General features: G+C 38.9%; 1 protein-coding gene across 2 annotated transcripts; it reads right to left on the reverse strand.

The window, feature by feature from the left end:
- Nucleotides 1-1078: 1078 nt before the first annotated feature.
- LOC118483970 lies at nt 1079-9628 on the reverse strand. 2 transcript variants are annotated; one of them, XM_035979794.1, is made up of 8 exons: nt 9487-9628; nt 9327-9407; nt 9161-9224; nt 7850-7926; nt 7682-7772; nt 2415-2572; nt 2127-2336; nt 1079-1837 (listed from the first exon to the last, which is right to left on the reverse strand). In XM_035979794.1, the coding sequence occupies exons 1-6, from the start codon at nt 9552-9554 to the stop codon at nt 2486-2488; spliced, it is 468 nt and encodes a 155-aa protein (XP_035835687.1). In that variant the 5' UTR covers nt 9555-9628; the 3' UTR covers nt 1079-1837; nt 2127-2336; nt 2415-2485. The 2 variants fall into 2 exon arrangements, with proteins under 2 accessions (XP_035835687.1, XP_035835686.1); XM_035979793.1 differs by lacking the exons at nt 2415-2572; nt 7682-7772; nt 7850-7926; ... (1 more) ...; nt 9327-9407; nt 9487-9628.
- Nucleotides 9629-11704: the final 2076 nt, after the last annotated feature.

Here is an 11704-nt window from a genome sequence, read left to right on the forward strand (position 1 = left end):
CATTTAAAACAAACATAAAACCTTAGCAAGGAGCTAAGGCCGTAGTAGTCCAGTACAGCAACAGTAAAGAAAAACAATGAAAGAAACAAGAAGAAATTATTTAAAGCATCTAAATTCTCTCATTTAATGAAACTCGGGAACTAAGCGTAAGAGGGGGTGAGGCTCCAAGAAAAATAAGGAAAAGAAGAGATCAAATTTTTGGGACAATTTTTGATAATTTCATTAACTCAAACAAGAACTTAAATATGCAAGTGCACTTTATTCTTTTGCAACAAGAATGGGAAACATGGACTTACGTGTACCATGATCTAAGAATATTCCTAGAATCATGCAACTACTTTCGAGACTCATTCTTCACTCCAGAAGACTGCCTGGAGCCTTGGTAATTCTCTTGGGCCTGCTCGAATTGGGCTGGACTGATGTTGCTGCTGGGCCGCTCACATGGGTCGTATCACAATCATGAGAATGGTGTCCTATTCCACAACGGGTTTGATCCAAGAAGCCTTACATTGTAAATAATAATTGTGAATGAAACTGCACAATCAATTTGTGTAAATGAGACTGTCGTCTACAAGGGCGCGACTTTGTGGGGGCCAGGGGGCGCCCGACCCCGTAACTTTTCATTCAGTAGTGCCCCGTATGTTGTTTTCGTATAGAATTTTTTAGGTATATACGTTTTCGACCCCCTGGTCAGAAATCCTAAACTTCCCACTGGTTGTGTACGCATGAAATGAATATAAGAACTAGAGAAAAAAAAACTTTTGTACTTATTGCCAGTTATGATGAACCGTATGACCCATGTCCAGTTTGACCCAAAATAATTTACTTTGGCTAAGTTATTCATTACGTAACATAATCTTATGTGACTTATACTTGGATAATTATGGAGGCTAGATTGGTTTGGGGTAGATTTAGCCCATTTATTATTTCTTGGGGAATAAGTTAGAAACCCTAGATCTTTGTTCTCATGTTCATTTATTTTCTGCAGACTAATCGTTTGTGTGTTGCTTCTGCGTGCATATACCCTAACATAGATTGTATACGTTCTAACACAAAGCCGTGCCTATAAATTTTTACATATACAAATAAAAATTTACAAAAATAGTCAAAACAAGATTTAGCACATTCAAGCAAACCACACAAACCTATAATTAGGAATAAGTACACAAACAAATTGATATCGTCTTGAGACAACATTTGGACATAACAATCGTTTAATCTACTCACAACTTTCCTCCTACATCAGCTCGCAAACGCAGGAGAAAGACAGTGTTCCTCCGCAGCATTTACAAATTGGGGTCACCTTTCAGTCACAAGTCTTTTATATGTTCTATTGAAGTAATTATCACTATAGATGCATCGTGATGACAAGATTTCATTCCTTTCGTAGTTTTATCATCACGGAAATCCATCCTACCGCACACCACACAATCTTCCATCGTCTATCACGCAGATCCAGATTGAGATACATAGAAATATCACCATCATCTAGAGGTAGTTGCAAGTTGTTCGCTTCACGGCGGATACTAGTATCCATACCAACACTAGTCATAGAGCTGGGACTCGACTTTGGATGATCATATCGTGGTTGCTTTGGGGAGTTTGAGCTCGCGTGTTCAGAGGCAGGCCGCTTGGGGCTTTGACTTTTAGGAGAAGTTAGGTTTGTGTGATTACTTGGGTCAAATGTCTGAGGTATTACCACATTAAGGTTATTATGGGACAACGGGTTCAAGATGGCGCGTTGTTGAAGATGATTGATAAGTAAATCTTGGTCATTGAAAGAGACTACCTCCTTCCAGTGTTCAGATGAAGATGCTATTAGCTTCTGAGCATCAGCCTGTTGGTATAAATATTAGTCTCACAAATATCACGTTTCATTGCGAACTGACAAAAAAATTGCGGGTCAACCTATATAAAACCGACCCGTTTCCACCTGAATCACTCTGAGTCTGTTACCCAACCCGCCCATCTTGCCACCCCTAGAAATTTTGAAATTAAAAGTGCCACCATTACAAATTACTGACACTATCAGGCTTGGTCCATAAGGCTATCTTACTTATCATTATTTAAGGTTGTTTCATACTTATGAGATATTCATGAAACTAGATTAACTAAAGAAAACATACCCTTTTGTCATCGGGAAGCTTATCGCTGGAAACAAATTTAGATTCTGCAACTATGCCCACCAATTGCCCGGAAACATTAAAAGCCACACCGTTACTCTTTTGACCATTTCTTGGATAATAAGACAAGTATGTCCCCTTTGACTTATCATCCTTGCACATATTTGCATGGTCCATTATGATCTTCCATGTTTTGTGACTAACTTTAAGTATCTGCAAAATAGGACAGCGTTGCTAGAGCCTTTAAAAACCACTGGTGGACAAAAGGGTAATGGAAAAACAAGTAGTTACATCTTTTAGCCTTTGTGGATTTATAGCATGAAGAGTAAGGAGGTCCATCACAGTTTTTACGCGTTCTGAACTCAATCGTTTGTAGCAACTGCGGTGTGAAATCTTGTGTAATCGATATAAGTGGTCGGATAAGGATGGAATTTCGTGCTTTTTGTACACTGCAAAGTCAAATCATAAGCGGTGATCGTATGGCATTTACTCGTTAACTCAAATAAAATTATCTTGTACATTGTATCCTAGGAAACCATCTTAAGTTAACTAGATAAACTAGGCAATAGAAGCAACTTCACCATATGCAATTAGAGGTGGCAAAAAAGGGCAAAAGGGTTGAAAGTTCCCCAACCTCTATTTTTGACGCATACAGTCTCGTAAGGCGTTTCATTCGAAATTTAAACTATTGGAATAAAATATTTCTATAGACATTATTAATTAACGCATCATATTTACCTAGTTAAGAATAACTTTCAGTGTTCGGAAAAAAAAAAAAAAACTCACTGTCGTTGCGTTTGTCCTCAACGAGGAACAATTCTGTTTTCGCTTCTTTAACACGAGTGGGAAAAACCGCATTCACGGGCCTTGCACCGATCCTGCAAATTCTTTTCCCCTTCCACTTTGAATTGTGTGTGAATGAAATCTTATCTACATAAACAGTACCTTCATTCAGTTTCACAAAAGTATTTCCTTTAAGCACGTTCTGCTCGTTCCATTTTTTAACAATCCTACTGTTAAATTCATCAGAAGTCCAATTATCCGGTTCATCATGGCTAGATTCGCCTTCAAGAACGACTATTTCAACTTCCATTGCAGCCGCAACGCCTGTAGTTACAATTTGTCCCGAGACCTCATCTACCAAAGCTACTAAAAACGAGTTTTGATCGTTTCCTTGGATAACCTTGTTGTCTAGTGTAGAGGACAAACACAACAATTGGGGTTTGAATTGTATTGAGAATTGTATTGTGTTCATCATTTAGGGTTACAAAGAAATGGTGCTTATATAGAACACCATGTTACATATTAGCCCCCTATACTATTTATTTTCTTCTTTCCGACACTCCCCCTCAAGTTGAGTAGTGGGGTTACCAATGCTCAACTTGCTCAAACAGCTATTAAACGCGTTTCCGTGACTGCCTTTGTGAGGATATCTGCAAGTTGATCTTTTGATGCTACATACGGGAGCTCTATGATTCCTCCTTCCAACTTTTCTTTGATGAAATGTCGATCTACCTCCACGTGTTTTGTTCGATCATGTTGAACTGGGTTTTCTGAGATTTGTATTGCAGCGGTATTGTCACACATAACTTTACTAGGAGCCTTTTGTGAAAAACCAATGTCTTCTAGCAGCTTCCTGATCCAAAGAACTTCGCTTAACCCTCGAGCTATACCTCTGAACTCTGCTTCTGCACTTGACAGAGCAACCACCTTCTGTTTCTTACTTCTCCAGGTAACTAGGTTTCCGCCAACCAAGGAGAAGTACCCTGATGTAGACCTTCGGTTTCCCTTATCTCCTGCCCAGTCTGCATCAGTGTAGAGCTCAACAGTTAAATGCCCATTTGTTTTGAACAACACACCATGGCCTGCGGTTCCCTTGAGATACCTTAGAATTCTCTGAGCAGCTTCCATATGGGCGACTTGTGGTTGGTGCATAAACTGACTTACCACTCCAACAGCGTAAGCTATATCAGGGCGAGTATGGGAAAGATAAATTAACTTGCCCACTAGCCTTTGATATCTTTCTCTGTCTGCGAGCTTTCCATCGAGTTCCATGTGAAGATTGTGGTTCACCACCATTGGCGTATCAGCTGGTTTACAATCAATCAACCCAGTTTCTGCCAGGAGATCAAGAACATACTTCTTTTGGCAGATGAAAATCCCCCGTTTAGATCTGAGAACTTCAATTCCAAGGAAATACTTGAGATTCCCAAGGTCTTTCATTTCAAACTTTGAAAACAAATTCCTTTTCAGTTGTGCTATTTCTTCTACATCATCTCCGGTGATAATCATGTCGTCCACATATATGATCAAGCAAGTTACGAGGCCGTTCCTCCTTTTGAGGAATAAGGTATGATCAGCGTTACTTTGGTGGTACCCGTATTCTTTCATGGCCAAGGTGAACTTTCCAAACCATGCCCGAGGAGACTGTTTTAACCCGTATAGAGATTTCTTCAACCTACAAACTTCCCCATCTTTAAAACCCCCTGAAAAACCTGGAGGTGCTTCCATGTAAACTTCTTCAGTTAGGTCTCCATGAAGAAATGCATTTGTAACATCAAATTGATGAAGGGGCCAATCCTTATTAGCTGCAACGGAAAAAAGGACTCTGATAGTATCCATTTTTGCAACCGGAGAAAATGTCTCAGAGTAATCGATCCCATACGTCTGAGTGTACCCTTTGGCTACAAGCCGGGCTTTGTATCTTCCAATGGAACCATCTGGTTTATATTTAATCGAATACACCCACCGGCATCCAACAGTTTTCTTTCCTTTAGGAAGAATGCACTTCTCCCATGTATTGTTTTTCATAAGAGCACGCATCTCCACTTCCATTGCTTCTTCCCAGTTCTTCTTACCTTGAGCTTCCTTTACGGAATTAGGTATCTGTTCAGTGTATAGAGAAGCAACAAATGCTTTTGCATTGTTAGATAAGTTCCCGTTGACCATATTAGCTACAGGATATCTTGAATTTCTGGTTTCCTTCTCTGGGGAGTACCGTTTTGGAGGAACTCCTCTATTGGCTCTAGGTGGAAGAGAGTATCTTCCGGTAGTCTCCGCTGCAACTGATTCAACATGTTCAACAACTGGTTCAACCTGTTCAACATGTTCAACAACTGGTTCAACCTGTTCAACAACTGGATCAACATGTTCTGTAGTTGCCGGTTCTATATGCTCCCCTGTTGTCTCATAGTTATAAGACGTAGAACATTCAGGGTTCTCGGTATTTCTTACCTCAGGCATCACGTTGGATGGACTTTCTTCAGTGGTACTGTGCTCCGTGGATTGTGTGTCTGTGTTTGAAGGACTCGCAGTACTGTGATAGTTTTCTGTTGTGACTTCTTCAGATGAGGGAATTTGGGTTAACCAGCTCAGAGGGTCTATACATTCGTTCTCCCCGTGACCGCTGAGTTGGGCGTTATAAAAGTATTTTGTTTCAAGGAAGTCAACATTCATTGTGGTGAACATTTGACGAGTTGTTGGATTATAACACCGGTAACCTATTTGATCGATCCCATAGCCGACAAATACACATTTCTCAGCACATGGGCCAAGTTTGTTTCGGTTGGTTTTGGGTATATGGACAAAAGCGGTACACCCAAAGATTCGAGGTTCAAGTGTAAGAGGATGGGGAATATTGGCAGATTTAGACAGACAATCTAAGGGAGTCTTGAATTTAAGAGCTTTTGTGGGAAGCCGATTCAGCAGATACACGGAGGTTGCAACTGCCTCCGGCCAGAAGGATTTAGGGACTTGAGATTCGATCAAAAGGGCTCGAGTCATTTCAAGAATAATGCGGTTTTTCCGTTCGGAAACACCGTTTTGTTCAGGGGTATGGGCACAAGAGGTTTGATGAATTAATCCTTTGGTTGTAAAGAATTGTTTCATAGATGTATTGACAAATTCCCCCCCATTGTCGGATCGAAGGATTTGGATTTGAGTTTGAAATTGAGTTTGAATCATAGCATAAAACATGACAAATTTTTCGTAAACTTCGGCTTTATTTTTTTTAAAATATACCCATGTCATGCGAGTGCAATCATCCACGAATAATATAAAGTACCGAAGACCCTGCCCTCCCATCACAGGAGCAGGACCCCACACATCAGAATGGATTAATGAGAAAGGTGAAGCAACTTTCGTATTGCTAGGTTTGAACGGGTTTCGATGGCTTTTGGCACGAAGACAGGTTTCACAATCTATTTTCCCATTTGAAGGGAAGAATTTTGGAAACAAAAGGTGCGAATAACCATGGGATGGATGTCCCAAACGTCGATGCCATAGCCAGGCTTCCCGGTTATCAGTTCCATGAGCCAACATCACAGTACCCTGGTGAGCCACTTCATCCACATAGTACAATCCTTGGCGCTCAATACCACGTCTGATAATCACACCCGTCCTGATATCCTGTAGGAGACAGAAAGTAGGGTGCATTAGTACCGTGCAATTTGACTCTTTGGTAATATGACTAACTGACAGTAATTTGTGTGATAAGGACGGAACATAGAGGCAGTTTGACAATTTCATAGTTGGTGAAATTTCAATTACTCCTCCTCCTTTCACTTGCATCGTTCCGTTGTTTGCTGTATGGATTTTAGTTTTTTGAGGTTGGCTCGTTGAGCGTATGTCCAATGGTTCAAAAGTCATGGTGTCAGTAGCACCAGAATCAAATATCCAAGCACTATTTTTCCCATGATTGCTTTCCATTTTTTTCAATTGGTTTTTTTTTTTTTTTTTAACTTCGCTGAGAGCCCGTATACTCGCGTTCAAGACTTATCAAATTCGCCGGTAACCGAACTGAGCGACTTAAGTCCGCCAACACAACGACGCCCGAGAATGACGTTCGCTTACCAGCGTATTTATTAAATACACTGGTAACTTGAACTCGCGTTCAAGGTTTAAAATCGGCCGCAACTAAGAAATCCGCTACCGATGGACCCAACGTTACAAACCGGGCATATAAAAAGGCAGCGGATTTAAGATACCAGGAGACAGCGGAATTAAGTATGCAGCGAATTTAAGATAGGGATTTAGGAGACAGCGAATTTGTTAAATAAGGAAGGCGGCGATTTGTTTTATCAAGGAAAAGAAACGAAAATATCAAGGAAAAGAAAAGGAATCTGAAGATTTGGATTTTGAAACCAATAGGGTTTTAGCAATCAAATGGATATGCTTAACACATGAGAACCAATAATTGAGAAGTACTCCTTCAAAGAAAAAAAAAAGGTATTCGGCTGTGATGCTTTCTTTGAGAGAATAGAATTTTTTAGGGTTCTTGCAACGAATAATGGTGCTGACGCAAAAGGTAAATCAAGAGTTTGATTTTTGGTTTTTTTTCTGGTTTGAGGTTGGATTGATGGTGAGCAAAGTGTTTAAAATCAACACTGCTCTGATACCATGTTGTCTAGTGTAGAGGACAAACACAGCAATTGGGGTTTGAATTGTATTGAGAATTGTATTGTGTTCATCATTTAGGGTTACAAAGAAATGGTGCTTATATAGAACACCATGTTACATATTAGCCCCCTATACTATTTATTTTCTTCTTTCCGACAAACCTTTCCTGTAGTGATTGGTGTCGAGATTCCGTTTAAGAACTTGAGGTGCAAAGATTGTGATCCTGAAGGACTCTCCATGTTATGAAGATTCCTGATAAAGTATAAGGTATGTGTAAGATACAAGATCTATCAATTTCTGTATTTAAAGTTGATGGTTGTATTCCTTACCATGTCATCCATGTCGACAAATCGAAGCCGAATTTCTTTTTTATCCTGAAAACAAACTCTTGCTGCTTTCTGTTGATCTGGAACACATGAAGCAACAGTAAGCATTACTACATATAACTGAACAAAACTCAAAATCACATGCTGAGATATAGTTAATACATATAAATAGATAGGTCAACTTAAAACGGCCATAACTTTTGATCTGTCTAGAGTTACTAGCCCGTAAAATATGGACAAAGATGGTGCAACGAGTCCAGCTTTTCGGCAGATGCCATAGGCGGTTTGCCTGACACTCGGACCCAAACTCCTTAGCCCTGTTAGTGATTAATGACAATTTTCCTCCAAAATTTGAACATTTTGATTGTTTTCTTTTACTTTGTGGAGAAAGCATGAATTGTGGATGTTATTAATTCAAGTGTTTATAAATTTAGTATTATCAACCTTTTCCTTTCAAAACTATGCTCTTTTATCTTGTATGTTTCCTTACAAGATAAATTTCAAGTCCTTAGCCCTGTTAGTGATTAGCCGAGTAGGATTTGCAATTCAAAAGGGGGTGGCGGCGCAGCTTGTTGCCCGTCTACCAACCCATGATTTGTAATTTGCTCTAACCTTCTAATGGTGATGTTAATTTGGAAATATCAAAAAAAAAAAAAAAAAAAAAAAAAAAAAAAAAATTTCAAGTCCCGACCCAAGTGATAATCAAACACACGTGAATTTGGATAACTCCCACAACTTGTATAAAGAAAATATAAGGGGTTGTTTGGCAACTTCAGAATGGGTAAGTGCTGAACCAGTAAGAGGTCTAAACCATTAAGTGATGAACCAGTAAGAGGTCTGAACCATTAAGAGACAGTATAATGCTTAACCGTTCAGAGACAAATATCTGACCCATTCAGATAAGAGGTCTTAACCATTCAGACTCAGTATAATGCTTAACCATTCAAAGGAAAATGTCTGAATTATTCAGACATCTGCTTGCGAAACAAACAGTCTGAACCATCAAGTGTTTAACCAATAAGAGTTCTGAACCATTACGAGCATCATTAAGAGCTAAACAAACAACCTCTAACTCAAAAACTCAATACAATCTCACTTTTTTTAACCCTAACTCAGTAACATCTATTTGTAATGCTAATCCTACTTGACTAACAAGAAATCAACAACCCTGGCTCACGGGTTGGGCCGCTTGTTCGGACCAGACAACAACTGAGCCAACAAAACTGATCCTTGTTAAAGATACAAGCTCAAGCCCAGATTAAGGCAATATAACAGCAAAATCATATAAAATAAGAGATATATAGTGAAACTCACCTCTGCACAAATCATAGGGCATATAGTATCCTTATATACGCGGATCATTAGCTCCATATCCGCCCTAACAACACAATTCATAAACATATTGTGCAGTTTCATGTAAGTAAATTCAACTTAATCCATAAGCATCAAAGCAGATACTAGATTAAGATAAAACATATACTCAGAAACCCGAGATCCATCGTTATTATCATCCTCAAACTTCCCTTGGTATAGACGGATCATTTCTCGCTTCAAGTCATCCCTATGAAAAAAACAATGTAACATATTATATAAAGTATTAAAATGAAAACAAATTGTATATAATCAACAAATTATCTTACTCTTTTGATGCTGCAATAATTGAAGTTGTGCTGTGATCATCTTCCACCTGATGATTAATCACGACCATTATTATTATAAATCAGTTGAAGCTCAAACTGTAGTGTGTGTGTGTTTAAGATTCAGCTGCAATCAATTTGTTGGTGAGTTGGATATTATTTAAAGAGATAATGGAAGGGGTCCACCACACCGCGTGGATCACAGACCACACTAAAACTAGAAAAAGATGTTGTCAAAACTTTTAGGGTCGTTATAAGTGGTTTGGTCATTGGTGGGAGTTGGACCAATAGAATAATTAGTTTGGATGATTGGATCAATCTCATCGTACTTTTATGTTCGGTGGAGGATGAGTTTTTTTTTTTTTTTTTTTGAAAGACGGCACTTCATTAGAACGGACCCGCAAGCAAGAAGCTCGAAGGAACATAGAAACAAAACACAACAAAAACAGGGAAAGCTACAAAATTAGAAGAGATCGAAACGATTCCAGTTTGATTCATATCGATTAATATATGACCACTCAGCAGGTTTCATACTTTAATGGATTATATTATATGATGGGTCAAGTTATTCTACAAAGTCTTCTAATTGTAAGAAGTGTAAGAAGGATTTATAGAGTGACAAGTGTCTAATAACCTAAAACTAAACCCACTACATCACCACCAAAAACCTAAACACCCACCCCCCCCCCACCACCACCCAAAAACCTAACCCCCCCCCCCCAACCAAAAAACCTAAACCCCCCCACCCCCCCCCCCCGGCCAAAAAAAACAAAAAAAAAACTATACCTCACAAAAAAACCCCCAAAAAACCTAAACCCCCCCCACCCCCACCCCCCAAAAACCTAAAAAAAACCTAACCCCCCCCCCCCACCCCCCAAAAACCTAAAAAAAATCTAAAAAAAAACTAAACACCCCCCCCCACCACCACCACCCAAAAACCTAACCCCCCCCCCCCCAACCAAAAAACCTAAACCCCCCCCCCCCGGCCAAAAAAAAACAAAAAAAAAACTATACCTCACAAAAAAACCCCCAAAAAACCTAAACCCCCCCCCACCCCCACCCCCCAAAAACCTAAAAAAAACCTAACCCCCCCCCCCCAAAAAAAAAAACCTAACACCCCCCCCCCCCCAACCCCCCAAAAACCTAAAAAAAAATCTAAAAAAACTAAACACCCACACCCACCCCCTCGGCAAAAAAAAAAATTTTTTTTTTTTTAGGGTGGGTGATGTGTGTGTGTGGGGGGGGGGGTTTAGGTTTTTGGTGGTGGTGGATGTTTAAGGTTTTTTTTTTTTTTGTAGTGGGTTTTTTTGTGTAGTGGGTTTTTTTAGGTTATTGGACACTTGTCACTCTATAAATCCTTCTTACACTTCTTACAATTAGGATCCTTTGTATTTGATCCTAATCCATTATATGATATATCATATCGATTTTGAGGCTGTGACTGCCTGTTTGTCTAATAGTTGTAGGTGTATTAATTGTTGTGAATATAATATTTAATTTTGCGTAATAGATGTCTCAACCGGTAATTTTTAACCACATAAGCATACTTAAGTAACAGATACACGTACAACACTGACGAGTATGAGTGTACTACTACATATGGTTGGAGTGGCCTCGTTGGTGCCCCCGATTGCACGCATCGATCCAGAAAACATCCCTTTCGATGCTAGTTTCTGGAAATTCTTGGACATTATAACAGAATCTTCCTCAGAAGTAGGACTTTCAACTGAAAAACATGAGACATGAAACCGTTACCATCAGAAAATCTAATGTCCGAATCTATACTATTATTATTTAAAGATGGTAGTAACTTACTTTAACAGATGTTTCGTGGTCACTTCACTCATGAAGTAACGGTCAACGGTAACGGTGCTGGGTTGGTGGAAATTAATAATACTTTATTATTATTAAAGATATAAAATAATACTTATATTTTATTAAGAAATAGAGAGGAAAGAGAGTTGCGTGGGGAAGAAAGGTGTGAGAGAGAAGGTCACGTGTATGGAAAATAATCAAATAGATATATAGTGTACCAAATTTTTTAATATAGTAAACTCAGTGATTTATTTCGAATGTTTTATTAATCGAACATATTGTTTTTACGAAGTTTACAAAAAAAATAAAATAAAATAAAAAATTCAGTTGATACGTAAAATATATATTCATTTTTTGAAAGCTTTAGTTGTGATTAAAATAATAAGTAAAAACTATGAACGTCCAA

This window comes from Helianthus annuus, chromosome 2 (genome assembly GCF_002127325.2).
Source record: "Helianthus annuus cultivar XRQ/B chromosome 2, HanXRQr2.0-SUNRISE, whole genome shotgun sequence".
In the NCBI taxonomy this organism is placed as follows: Eukaryota; Viridiplantae; Streptophyta; class Magnoliopsida; order Asterales; family Asteraceae; genus Helianthus; species Helianthus annuus.

What these genes read in the sequence shown, in the direction of transcription:
- LOC118483970 (XM_035979793.1), bottom strand. Translation starts at nt 2,300, where the DNA reads ATGGACCATGCAAATATGTGCAAGGATGATAAGTCAAAGGGGACATAC. An exon ending in AGCTTCCCGATGACAAAAGG is followed by an intron (nt 1,838 to 2,126) that starts GTATGTTTTCTT and finishes TTATACCAACAG; the next exon opens with GCTGATGCTCAGAAGCTAAT.